The sequence below is a fragment of the Callithrix jacchus genome, chromosome 7 (assembly GCF_049354715.1).
Source record: "Callithrix jacchus isolate 240 chromosome 7, calJac240_pri, whole genome shotgun sequence".
In the NCBI taxonomy this organism is placed as follows: Eukaryota; Metazoa; Chordata; class Mammalia; order Primates; family Cebidae; genus Callithrix; species Callithrix jacchus.
In genome coordinates this window covers 33723635-33737591 of record NC_133508.1, presented here as the reverse complement: position 1 = coordinate 33737591, position 13957 = coordinate 33723635, and the positions used below count along the sequence as shown (strand labels likewise).

General features: G+C 45.1%; 1 protein-coding gene across 48 annotated transcripts in view; it reads left to right on the top strand.

Annotated features, from left to right (window-relative positions):
• Positions 1 to 13056, top strand: part of PARD3 (par-3 family cell polarity regulator) — a 716461-nt gene extending 703405 nt beyond the window's left edge. For all 48 annotated transcript variants that reach the window (XM_078329879.1, XM_078329878.1, XM_078329877.1 and 45 more), the window contains 2 exons: positions 3568 to 3695; positions 11063 to 13056. In XM_078329879.1, coding sequence (XP_078186005.1) covers positions 3568 to 3695; positions 11063 to 11456 — 522 coding nt within the window. In that variant the 3' untranslated portion in view covers positions 11457 to 13056. The remainder of the gene's footprint in view (positions 1 to 3567; positions 3696 to 11062) is intronic.
• Positions 13057 to 13957: the final 901 nt, after the last annotated feature.

Below are 13957 nucleotides of genomic sequence, written 5' to 3'. Positions count from 1 at the left end.
GCTTGAAGTATGATCCCTTTATAATCTATGAGAAAGGCAAGTACTTTATAGTCCACTTACAAAAACAACATACATATTTGTCACTTGTGGTTTTAAACATAAGCCATGAAGAAATTCACATATCATGGCTCTCCAGCATCCCGTATAATATATACAGTGTGTTTATTTCCATCTTACAATCTCTATTGTTATTATGGCCCTGGCAGCTGTAGTTGTATTTTTATTTAAAAGGTCATTGCTTGTAACCAATTTCATCACAGGGTTATTTATAATTTGCACTGTTAAAACAGAGCTTCCCCTTGTTTCCTGGTGACTCTCCAGAGTTATTACAATTATGCCTACTCTGGTATTTCCCTATACGGTGTTGCTTTGTCATTGCAGTCGTTGACGATATTTTATTTGAAAACATGCACTTCTCTGTGAGGTCACAAATCACCTGTTTTCTTAACTTCGTGTTTGTGCTTGGACTCAGATACATTATTTTGTTCCTGCCACAGGGATCGAAGCCACAGTGTGTACAATTCAAGATTGCCATCGTAATACTGTTCATCCAATTTTTGTTTTTAAGAGATCTTCATTGAAATTGTGAATTAGAGGGGTGATTTTTTATTCAGGCCACGCGTCAAACTTGCCGGGATGAACTTATTTAGTTGTTGGTCCGGGCTGGTCATATATGCAATCTTCCTTGAAATACGTGGCCTGTGAAAGTTTTATCTTAGAGATAAGAGTGATTCTCTTTGTAACCTACCTCTTTGCAAGCTCTGGAAAGAGAAAGGGAGTAAAATATTAAATGGTGAGGCCAATGTTTGTGTTTCTTCTTGGTGAGCATGATAGTATGAAATATGTCAGTTTGCTGATCCCAAACTCATTCGCGCCTTTTAAGTTACCAGACCCCATATGCTGGTAATGTCATTATTGGAATGTTTCCAGATCCAACTAGATACTTGGAGCTGATAAAGTTTGATGTGAACACAGTGGAGGAAACAAAAATCCTTCAACTGGTTTTTTCTGTCAGCATCAAATTTTCAGGGCTGTGGGAGAAACAACTTAAAAATACACCTGAAATTTCTACAAGACCTTGCAATTTGCCTTCACATGTCCACAAGCAGCGTGTCCCAGAACGGCAGGAGCTTAAAAAGCTGGTTACAAAATCCTGCTACAGAATGCCAGACCTTTCAAGACTGTTTGACACATGCATGTAGCTTACCCTGAGTGCAAAAGGAAAGGAAAACGCAGTTCTTTTGAGAGCATAAAGGAAATGGTGTCGTGTTTTCTTGACTTGTTTTCTCTCTGTCCAGTGGTTTATCTCAAGCTTCCCATTGCTCACTGTCACAAGAAAACGGTCAGTTTCCTTTTTGGTCAGCCTTGTCAAGTGTAATGGAAGAAAATGTCTCTTTTAATGCAGTTGATGAACAATTGTTTGCATAAGCAGAACTCAATCAGTGAAGTGTTTTTCTTGCTGAAGGCCTCACTGATGTGTTATTTGAACAGTGTTGTGAAGCAGGTCTCTGAACGCACATTTGTTCCAGTGAGTGTGGTTATAAACATCCCCTAGTAGAGACTGGGGTATTGTAAAGCCTAATCTCCTCACACGTTATTTTTGTATTGGGATATTTTTAATATGCTCGCTAACGAAGCCCATATGCTTTGAAATGTTTGTCCTGCCTATTGCTTCATTACTGCTTACCAACAAGTCAGGTTGTGCTGGCTTTGCAGAAGAACAATAGATGATGCTTGATTTCTTTCTCTCCTGGCCAGAGCCAATCATAGGAGCCCGACTTTTGGTAGCAAGGCTACCTGTTATTTTATGGCTCGCCAAATGAATGCTAAGACTGTTGTTTTAGAAAGTCATTATCAGGTCAAATTCTACCATTAGCTTTCAATTCTGAAAGAAAACCTGTAACTTGTTTCTAACAGACATTCCTCACTCAGACTATGCCTGTTGCACAACATTGCGTAACATGAGGGGGAACTGAGGGTAACAAGTACGGAAAGGGATCAGTTGAGGGCCCTACCGCTGGTGCAGTGACAAATCATTGGGACATTTCGTAAATGTAGAGGCATCACTGTCTATTTTGAGCACAGATACTTTTATTTAAAAAGGCCAGATCTAGAAGGTAAGCTAACCATTGTTAGTGAGAAGTTGAAGTATCCCAGAAACCTGATCTGTACAGTGCAGTATACATGTTCAGCTACCTGATTACAGTGAGAAGCACCAATTACCAGGTGACCTGCTGACCAAAGTATTTTTTTCCTTTTCTTTCTTTTCATTTCTCCCTTTTAGACAGGATCTCATACCATTACCCAGGTTAGAGTGTGCAGAGGCACGATCATGGCTCACTGCAGCCTCAATCTCCTAAGCTGAAGTGGTCCTCCTGTCTCAGCTTCCCAAGTAGCTGGGATCACAGCATATGCCACTGTGCCTGACTCATTTTAAAATTTTTTTGTAGAGACAGGTTCTCACTGTGGTGCCCAGGCTGGTCTCGAACTCCTGAAATGGAGTGCTAACCGAAGTATTTAGTTAGGAGGACTGAAGCTCTCGCTACAGGGTATAATTCACCTAGATAAATCGGCATTTCCTAGTAACTAAGGTAAAATGCATTGCCTAATAACCAATTTAAGTAGAAATTAGCTTTTGGGTTTGTGTTTTTGATAGGTATTTCTGTTCCCTCTTTGGCTGCCATCTGTTGACTGCAGGAGACCTGTCAGTGCCTAGTTTCAACTAATCTTGGCTTAAAATTTCATTGTCATCCTGTACCAAAAGGGGAATCAGCTATACTGTATCCTGCTATGAAACCAAAATATATACCTGCCCCCCAGAATCCACCAGCATGGTCAGCTTGCGAGTGTGCACTCCTGGCCTTTCCCGCTTTTGAGAGTTGTAGCAAATTTTTATTTTAAAATTTTTTTGGCATTGACATCTTCTAGTTTTTTGAACAGCCTCACTGTCATTGTATCTGCTCTGTGTATGAGAAAGGTAAATGATGACTTATGTCAGTATTTACCAAGCCTCATTAAAAAGACTAGATGCTGGATATAGAGGCTTACACCTGTAATCTCAGCACTTTGGGAGGCTGAGGCAGGAGGATTGCTTGAGGCCAGGACAACATAGGGAGACCCCATTGCTACCAAAATAAAAATAAAAATTAACCAGACATGGTGGCTTGTACATGTAGTTACTTGGGAGACTGAGGTGGGAGGATCACTTGAACCCAGGAGTTCAAGGCTGCAGTGAGCCATGATTGTGCTACTGTACTCCTGTTTGAGTGGCAGAGTGAGATCCCACCTCTAAAAGAAAAAAAAGACTAGAAAGTTTGAGCTCTTTAATTGAAACCACATGCCAAAGCCAAAATCACAGTTTAAGACAAGTGAGTGTTTGTGGGCTCATACGAGCAATTATATGTATGCCCCTTTTCTCAAAAGAAACTTGATTTCGTAAAACAAAAAATTCAAAAAATTTTCAAAGTGTTTCTAGGTCAATTCATAAGAATGGAAATGGAGTCAAGCAGTTGTGTGATCTGTGCAGATCTTTCTGGTTAACGATGCGCTTGCGTGTTCCTCTTCCAGCCCAACGCACGGCCGTCGGCGCAGAGCGGGCGGCACTCGGTGTCCGTGGAGGTGCAGATGCAGCGGCAGCGGCAGGAGGAGCGCGAGAGCTCCCAGCAGGCGCAGCGCCAGTACAGCTCTCTGCCCCGGTAAGAGGACACCTGCGTGGCCAAGGTTCCAGATCCGCCCGGCCCTGAGAACGTGCTCCTTCCCAAATCACACGGGCCTCTCCAGCTCGCCCCTAGTAGCAACGGAGGAACCAATACATGGCTGGTGGCCACAGTGGCTCAGGGTGGGGGACTGCCTGGCTGTGAGGCCAAGGGAAATTATCACCTGCAGGAGATGCCAGTATTTTCACCCACAACCTCCTACTGGCTCCTTAGCATTGGTTCTCCTGCTCCCAGTGTGGACAAGGCAGAATCTTCATCTGGAAAATGGGCAGATAACCCTTATTTTGCGTAGCACATAGGGCAATTAGCTCTGTAAAAGGATTGGAGTCAGTGCGGCAGACACCGTGGTTGTGTGGGATCCGTGGTCCCAAAGTTCACTCTCTTACCATCCTGTCACCCCTGCTGTCAGCCATGTTTAACTTTAGAGGGTCTTAGGAATGCTGAGCTTGTTAGCTGGGAACCAAGCACGAAACCCTTACCTGCCCGGCTCCCCAGGGGAGACGCCTTAGCCCAGGTGTTCTCTGACAAAGGTGACTGAATGCCAGTACTTTGAAATAATAGCCATTTTTCCATCAAAGTATTTCTTCCAGGCATAGTAAAGAATAAATCTTTTGGAAAACATTCAGCTTTTTAAACTTCCCCAAACAACGGACTCCTGTAGTCATAATTCTTACAGGCATTTGTTGCTGTATTTCAAAACCAGGTGACAAAGACATTTTAAGTGAGAAAAGGTTCATTTGCTGTGTTGCTAACAGGTAGACTTTTCAATTTAAGCAAAACAGTTTTGGGGAGTTAGGAGACAAATGCTTATCTTGACTGACTAAAATGATCTTGATCAATTTCTAATAAAGTTGAGTCCTGGCTGGGCATGGTGGCACGTGCCTGTAGTCCCAGCTCCTTGGGAGGTTGAGATGGGAGGATTGCTCGATCCTGGGAAGTGGAGGTTACAGTGAGCTGAGATCACACCACTGCACTCCAGCCTGGGTAACAGAGCAAGACCCTGTCTCTAAAAGATGAATTTCTTTACATGTTAAATAATCACTATAACAACCATGTGGGACTTCACCACGTGAACACAAGTCAGCCAAGGGGACACAGATGTGAATGAGTCTTCAAGGGAATGAGTGTCGTCTATTATAGCAACTTATTCATTCAGTTATTTTTCAATCCATAAGGCTATATATAACTCCTTTGAGTACTAAATTATTTTTTCCTTTAAAGAGGAGAATTGCCAGGCTCTTTAGCCTGCTCTAGGTAAGAGTCATTAAAGTTTAGGTCATTACAGGACCTTTGAGATAATCTATCTTATAAGGAAGCAGCTCAGAGCAAGTAAATTTCCCCTAGCTCACAAAGCTAGTGAGTCATTTTGCCAGCATTCAAACCCGAACCTGCCTGTGCCCTAAACCATGATTTTATAAGACCCGTTGTTATTAAGGGCTTCTGTTTCCAAATTTTTTGAGACAGAATGTTGGTCTTTTGCCCAGGCTGGAGTGCAGTGGCGTGACCTTGGCTCACTGCAACCTCTGCCTCCTAGACTCAAGCAATTCTTGTGCCTCAGCCTCCCAAGTAGCTGGGATTACAGGCATGCACCACCTCACCTGGCTATTTTTTGTATTTTTAGTAGAGGTGGAGTTTCGCCATGTTGTCCAGGCTGGTTTCAAACTCCTGGCCTCAAGTGATCTGCCTACCTCGGCCTCCCAAAGTGCTGGGATTACAGGCATGAGCCACCATGCCTGGCCCCAAATTTGGGATATTAACAGGTGTAAAGTTCCTCTCAGTGCTCTCCTACCCGCAGCATTTAAAAGGAGGTCACTGTGTGAATCAACCCAGTGAATCGAATGCCTAAGCACTTGAGGAATTAGACATCAAGATTCGTCTGTGTAAACTGCTTCCTCCCCCCACCCAGCCTGTGTGGCTGCATTCCAGCGGAAGGGTAAGCTGACAGTGTGGACAGATTGCCCCCTGGCACGGCCCTGGCTATACAACCACACAGGTGGGTCAGGGCACTTCATAGCCACGTGGATGGTGTTGTCAGGGCAGGGGCTGTGCTCTTATTTTTATTGGCCAGTTGTTTGCCTTCATATATTTTGGCCGTGCCTGAGAGTGTCTCCAAGGAATGAAGGAGAAACATACCAAAGTGTGTATAATGAGTGCAGTGGCGTGGGAGCTGCAGAGGGCTGAGAAAGGGAGGTCGGAGAGATGGGGGAGCAGGCTGGGAAGGCAGGGCATTTGGGAGGGAGAAGGGGTACATGGGGCCCAGTCCTCAGAAGAGGCAAAAAGAGAGAGGCAGGTGCCGCCGCTGCATTTCTCCTGGTTGCATTCAAAGTAGTTCATGCATTCCCAGCCGAACCTTTCATCCTCGCCTTCCCATTCCTCTCCCTTCTTTACTCTTAGCCCCTCCATCTCTTCCCTTCTCTGCGTCTCCCTGTGGAAGCGCCTGGTGGAGGTGTCTATATTTACACACAGAGGAGGGTGCAGCCGCTACCGCTACTGCCTCCGCTGTTATTTAGTGTTGCCCTAAATAACTACAGCTTTCCCTCTGGGTTAATTGTAGCTCCCTATTTTTAGTCATTTTATCCTATTTAGATATGAGAAAAGCAGACATCCTCAAATTAAAGAGTTATGTAAAGTTTGGGCAGCAGAGGCTGGTAGGCTTCTCCAGCATCTTCTTGCCTGCCTTTAGAGAGTAATTTCTCAATGGGAATCTTCCTGTTCGTGAGGGAGACTAGGAACACAGAACCCTGCGCCCCGCTTGGTGCCTCACAAAGCAGCCCCACTCTGCGGCAGGCTGTGTGCAGAGATCTGAAGGCAAGGAAAGAAAGCAAACAGGTCAGCGGGGACCACAGCCACCTCCATGAGCTTGAGTCAGTCCAAGTTTCTGAATGTGATATTCTTCAAAGACGCTTGACCTCTGCTTTTCGGATGTTGACAATTAGCAGAGTTTTGTCTAAACAAGATGGCATGGCTCTAGATACCAGAAAGATCACACACACACACACACACACACACACACAGTTACAGAATGGAGCATAAAATAAAACAAATGGTCGGGCTGTGTATCTGTTGCATCAGATAAGGTGGTTTGAATTAGAGGTATGTATATGAGAAGCGTGGTTTGTAAATCCTACCCGTAATTAAGAAACTCTCCGGTCAGAATTCAGGCTACATTTTGGAGTGTCAGTGACAAACGCTGGCCAGGTGGAAACACTAGTTGGCAGGAAAAGGACCCGAGAGGCAGCCCCTACACTTAGTTCTCAGTAGGGTGTTTTCTTTTTTTACTTTTTCTAAAATAATTTTATTATAAATGATCAATTGATAATGTATAATTGTATAAATTCATGGGGCATAAAGTGATGTTATGATTTATGAATATAACATAAAGGAATTAAGTTTAATTAAGTTAGCTGACATATTCATCCCCTCAAATATTTACTCTCTTAGCAGTTGTGAGATGTACCATATTCTTCTTATTAACTCTACCTACCATGCTGTGTGATAGAACAAACAGAAAAATTGCTCCTCTGTCACTGAGATTTTGTCCCCTTTGACCATCATCTTTTTTTAATGCCTAAATGAGTTTCTTAACATCCAAAAGGCAGCCCTCAAACGGAATAGAGGTGTGCACAGTCACAGGCACTGGTAGAGAGACGCAAGATTCTGGGTTCAGTGTTGCCCTTCATTTTCTTTTCCTGCCTCTCCGTCCTCTTCATCTTCCTCCCCTCCATGGCTCCCTGTCTGCTGTGGTCTGGCCTCCTGGAAAGCCTTTATACCCACCCCCCAGCCGTGTCTCTGCACCCTCCCATGGTCTCTCCACCAGGCCCATTTATTATGTCTCCAGCCTACTTGCCAACTTCTTAGCCTTGCTCCTTCCGTCTTCCTCCATGTGCTTGTGTCCCCCTCCCCCTGGTGGCTAATGGCTTTCCTTAAGCATCGGATCTTCGGTTTGAGCCCTCTCCATGCCGACGGTCTCCAGGCCACGTTGGAGGTTGCTGTAATCTTTAGGTAATCCTTGTTGCCCAACCGTGGTATGTGCTTTGAGTAGATTCAGAAATTTCCAGGGGGCTCATTGCAGGACCCAACAATCCTATGTGTTTTGTTTGGAAATTGATACTTTGTTGCTGTTATCTGTGGCCTTAGCCAAGGGCTCACAGGACAGTGGGAAGAACACCGCTTACCTCTGGTCTCTGCAGCAGTGTGCTGAAATTGCCCTCACTTAGCAAGAGTTCCTTTCTCCTCTGGTGCTTTTCTGTGTCTTGGCATCTCTACTCAATCCTTCTGACCAAGGAAAGGAAAGCTAACTTTAAAAAAGCAATTTTTTAAAGTTGTTACGGGCACAGTGGCTCATGCCTGTAATCCCAGCACTGTGGGTGGGAGGCTGAGGCAGGCAGATCACTTGAGTTCAGGAGTTGGAGACTAGCCTGATCCAACATGGTAAAACCCCGCCCCTAACAATACACAAATTAGCCAGGCATGGAACACTCCTGAAACCCCAGCTACTAGGGAGGCTGAAGTGGGAAAATCGCTTGAACCTGGGAGGTAGAAGTTGCAGTGAACCATGATTGCACCACTGTACTCCAGCCTGGACAACACAGTGAGATTCTGTCTCAAAAAAAAAAAAAAAAAGAAAGAAAGAAAGAAATAATAAATTTAATTTAATTATAAACAATTTTCTTCATTGGTCAAAAAGATGCCACCCCCCCATACTCCCCCGCCCCCGCACCCACCAAAGCTGTTTTTACTTTTTTTCCTCTTTTATAAATGGGGTGTCACTTTGTCGCCAGGCTGCAGTGCAGTGGTATAATCATGGCTCACTGAAGCCTCAACCTGGGCTCAAGCAATTCCTGCCACGTCAGCCACCCAAGTAGCTGGGACCGTAGGCACCCAGCACCACACCTGGCTAATTTTGTAAAAGTTTTTGTAGAAGCGGGGATCTCACTGTGTTATCCAGGCTGGCATCAAACTGGCCTCAAGCGGTCCTCCCACTGCATCCTCCTAAAGTTCTGAGATCACAGGCGTGAGCCACTCACCCAGGCTCAGAGCCTAATCTTTGATGCCTGCTGAGTGACTTTGACTTCAAACTGCTCCTCCAGGACCTGTTAGTTAATCATTTACTGTGTGCAAGTCACTTTTCCAAGCACTTCACAAGCGTCATTTCATTTATTTCTCCCACAACCTGTCAAGGTTAGAGATTTTGTCTGTTTCACAGATAAGGTCACTTGAACCCAGTGAGCATAACTCTCCCAGCGGCAGGCGCAGGATTTGAATCCACATCGGTCTGAGCCTAAGCCACTCTCCCACCTCGCCCTGCTGCCTGGGTGCCTAGTTTCCTAGTACAGGAAACTCATTGTCTGTTTCCTTCCCTTGGTCTCCACAACTGGCCCATTTCTCATCCTCTCCTTAAGAGCACATTGACACTTCCTTACCAAGGACTTGTGTGTGTGTGAATGTGTATGCATGTTTGTAGTGTGTGCATTTTACCTACATATCTTCCTTCAGGCCTCAGGGCAGTCTGCTTCCTTCTCTCTATACTGATTAATATGAAGAAAATTTTAGCTATAAAACATTCATTCTCCCACGTTGTTGTAATGTCCATCCCTAACAAACCTTTAGTGAGTTCTCCCTGTTTAAATCTAGAGAAACCGTGTCCTCCGGGGATGGCACAGAATCCACTTAGGGTGCGCAGCCACCATAGAGCGAAGCCTGGGGCTCCACGGAGCTGGGGAAGAAGAGGGTTGGTGGATCTTAGTAGGCCAGGGACGAAAAAGAGGTAAAATGTCTACAGCCTATTTATGATCTTCCACTGATAACTCAAAAAGGAATCCCATTTTTGTTGCCGTAGTATCAGTCACAAGTTCCTTGTTTTAATTAAAGTTTCATGATTAATGTCAAATCCCTGGTTTCATGCCGGCATTTTCCAACAGTCTTGTCTCTGGGCAGATTAATTTATGACTTTCTAAGTGAAGATAATCAGTGCTTCAGGCAAATAAACTATTCCATCACATCTGAGGATTCTTGCCTGGGCTGACTTTACAAATGGTACAGTCTTCCATTAAAAGAGACCCAGACAGACACGCTATGGAATGCTCAGCCAGTCGCCGTCACAGCCAGAGGTGATGCTGGACGTTAAGGCTGTTTTCCTTCATGAAAATGTTCCGGCTACATTTTAGGCCATATGGAAAATGGGTGGATTTCATTCCAAACCATATTGATGCAATTCTGAATGTTCAAAAATGCAAATTGATCATTCCTGTGGGAGACGCAGTGGCTTCCCAGACCTCCTTTTCCTTCCACGAGAGTCTGTGAACAGTCAGCCATGTTATGTGTGTTGATGGAGAAGCCTAAACAGTATGTATGGTTGCCAAATGGTTTTCTTATTGATAAATGGAGCAATATATTTTGTCTTATTACTCAATTGTCTCTCCCCCTCTTCCATTTTCAAGGCAAAAAAATTAGGGCATGTCTTCCTTCCTGGCACAAAATCGTTTTACTTCATCATAGCCAATCTTATTGTAAATTCATAAAAGCATCTAGAGATTTGATAGTAAATTAAAGATGTTTCAAAACAATAGTTTCCTGGAAATCATGTGCAACTCCAGTGCAGAAGTGGTAAGAATTTGAAATTTCCATATGACTCTGATTTACTTCCCTATCCTGTGGCAACAGAAAGCGAGTTAAGTAGGTTACCCTGGCCTTGGGGAAGGTAAAATGTAAAGAAAATAGTGCTTGCTCTGCAGACTTCGGACCCTCCATCCAATCTCGATGAGCAGGTATCCTGAAGAGTGTAAGTTGCTGACATGCACAACTCGAAAGCCAGAGCTTTAAGGGACTGCCTGTTGCATGTTTTATCATGAAGGAGTCTAGACTTGAATCTTTCATAACTGAACTCGTATTGTAATCTATTACATATACTTCCCATTAGCTAGTGCTGCTGGCATTACGTGGCAGCTGTGTAAGTATTTGTTGTGCTTGTTTAGAATTGAATCGTAATGTTCTAAAGCGAGCAGTTATTCTTACCATGGAAGCTGTGACACCTCTAATACTTCTATACTTTGCCCTGTGTCTAAACTGCCGGAGACAGTGGTACCCTAAGAAGGACAGACACCACCCGCCCAGAGCCAGGAGGATGACTCTGTTTCTCACTGTCTGTTAGTTGAGTTGTCTGAAACTACACACTTGCTGAGGACAGTCATTTTTTAATTCTCCAGCCTCTCTCGCAGTGTCTGGCATGTGACAAGACAACAGGAATATTTGTCGAAATGTGAAAATGCACATTCCATCCCATCCTACCCCTTTCCTCCCTCTCCCTCCTTCTACCCTCACGCTAACCTTTGGGTTTTGCTCTCCAGGCAAAGCAGGAAAAATGCCAGCTCGGTCTCCCAGGACTCTTGGGAGCAGAACTACTCCCCCGGCGAAGGCTTCCAGAGTGCCAAAGAGAACCCCAGGTACTCCAGCTACCAAGGTTCCAGGAACGGCTACCTGGGAGGACACGGCTTCAACGCCAGGGTCATGCTGGAAACACAGGAGCTCCTTCGCCAGGAACAGAGGCGGAAGGAGCAGCAGATGAAGAAGCAGGCTCCTTCTGAGGGGCCCAGCAACTATGACTCGTATAAGAAAGTCCAGGACCCCAGTTACGCCCCTCCCAAGGGGCCCTTCCGGCAAGACGTGCCCCCATCCCCTTCTCAGGTCGCGAGGCTGAACAGACTTCAGACTCCTGAGAAAGGGAGGCCCTTCTATTCCTGAGCACGCGGAGAACGGATGCTTCATGTCACGCAATAAAAGACATTTTCCTATGAAGACTTGTATTTTGGGAGTTTTTTTAAACCTCGATGGTACTATGGAGTATTTCTGTTGTTGGTATCAGTGCCTTTAAGCGGTGTAGGCAAAGAAACGGAAGGCCTTAATGTCTGTGCCACTATGTCTCAAGTGTCTGTTTCGTGGAAGGATTTCCCACCCTGTGACAATCATCTGTTCCAGGCTTTCACGTGCTCTGAGCCTCTCCACGGTCCCAGGAGTCTCGGCCAGACTCAGGAGCTGACCGCACATGGTGACGACATCCCTGCACAACTTGCAGCGACACACTGGCCTGAAGTGGAGGGTAATGTGCGGTCCTGTTTTTCCCTCTACGTTCTCTTAGCTGTGAGGCGACATCTCAGTCGCTGGAGGAGGAAAAGTGGACAACGTACACCAAAACCTGGGACTTTCCGGTACATGACAGCACAGCCATTTGTCGTACTTTGTTGTCTGTGGTTTCCTCTTTTCTTTCCCAGCTTCTTGTGACGGGAGAGTTGGTCCTCCTGTTACAGAAGCTAAGCCATAGTCCACATCGTCTGGTTACCATGAGGGTCCTTTTGTAACTGCCTTATAACTCAACATTACCAATAAAGTGATGATCCTAGTCTGCGTTTATACATACACTTGTTCAGTCCTGTTCCTCACACGTGGGTTGAGTCACCACAGCTCAGTGTGGGGAACGTGGGAGATGGGAGTGGCTCCTGCTGGGGGAAGCTGGGCCGGCCATTGGCCCTGTGTCTGTCATGAGGGGAGAGCTAAGAAAGGAATTCTCCTAGGAAGAGCTCATGGCCCAGTACATCCCAGTAATTATTTTAATTAGTTTTTGTTCTGACAGCTTGTCAGGAAGGGCACAGGATGGGACAGAGATAAACCCACAGTCATTATGATCTGCTCTCTATGGGTTTTCAAGTCACAGGCAATTGATGCTTGTCTCATGCATCCACACACCACATCTCTGCCTGGCGATGCCACCCTCCTAAGTCATTCTGCCATGAAACGTAAAACACAATAAAGGCAAAGCTCTTACGCATCACACGGAGAACATTTTCAGGTCCCACAGCGGCAGTGGCAGGAAGCTCTCTCTCACGTCAGTATTTGGGGGTATGTCTCGGGGACCTTGGTGGCTCCCGTCTTCCTTCATCATTCTGAACATCCTGTATTGTAAGCCGTGGCTGGGTTGCTAAAGTGCCTGTGAATCCCGATGTGGAAAAAGCTGGAGATGAAAGCTCAGCATACCATGTATTCACAAAAACAGAAAAAAAGACATGTATGGATATGCCTATTTTTTTTTACTGGCACATTGTATTTTTGTGTTGACTTGTTTTTAGAAATGATGTGAGGTGTCTGCACACATGCCTGTGTCTCTTCTGCATTTCTGTGTCATGGTTCTGTTTCTTAAGAATGTGCAGCGGTGTCTAAGTGCTGTTACCAGTGTATGCACAGTGACCTTGGATGACAGTGGCTCTTTCTCACAGCCTCCCCTGAGCTGTGAGAAACAGCTTTCTCTGTACATACGCGACTCCTAATAAAAGGCATATTTCTTCCTGTTCCTTTGGTGTCTCTAGCGTTCCTGGGCATCCTTGACTAGCTGGGGTTTTTTACAAAAGTATATCAACAGATGTGATTTATATATATATATATATTTAGAGAAAGTTGGAAGTTTCCTCACATCTGAGAAGCCCCAGTTGCATGAAAGGGGGCAGGAGAACCCTGGGGCCCATTCTTGGGTGAGGATGGTGGTGGGGAACTCACCTGTGCCTTGGAAAAGATGGTCCCCATTATGACATCATTCTCACTCTTAGTCCATTAAGACAATATATAGTCTTACAGTGGAAGTCTGAAAGTTGGAAGTTTGCAAACACAGGAATGAGTGGTTGGTTGCATATTTGAGCACTGAGGTGAGGGGAAGGGGAGTGAGAGGAACCTTCTTCATGAGCCCACTGCAAGGCTCAGGCTGCCTAAAGAAGCCTGGGGAGTTCTGAATTGAAGGAGCCAGTATGGATTGAACTAAGTGAATGAAAAATTACGCAGAAACTGACATGACATTCCCATGACTGCCCTTTGCGTCCTTGGAATCATCCTAGCACGCCAGATGTTTTGACTGAGTCCTGGCCTTGAGTATTGTGAGCCCAGAGAAAGGTCCAGATTCTAGTCTATTTCCAATACTAACCTAGTTTTTATTTTCCGAATTACAAAGTAAGGCTTTGCTGTTTCTTTGAGAGGGATGCTCACAAATATGTGTGTGGTGTTTTGAAGGCATAAAGGGTGCTATGTCCCTAGGTATATCTTGTGCACAAATATAGGAGATTTGGTCCTCACGCAAATGGCAGGCTTTGTGAGAACCTGTCAAAAATGCCCTCTTATGGAGTGCCTAGCATCAGTGGGTTGCCATAGCAACCCTCATCCTGTCACTACATCCAAATTCTCTCACCTCAAGATTAGGAACGAGA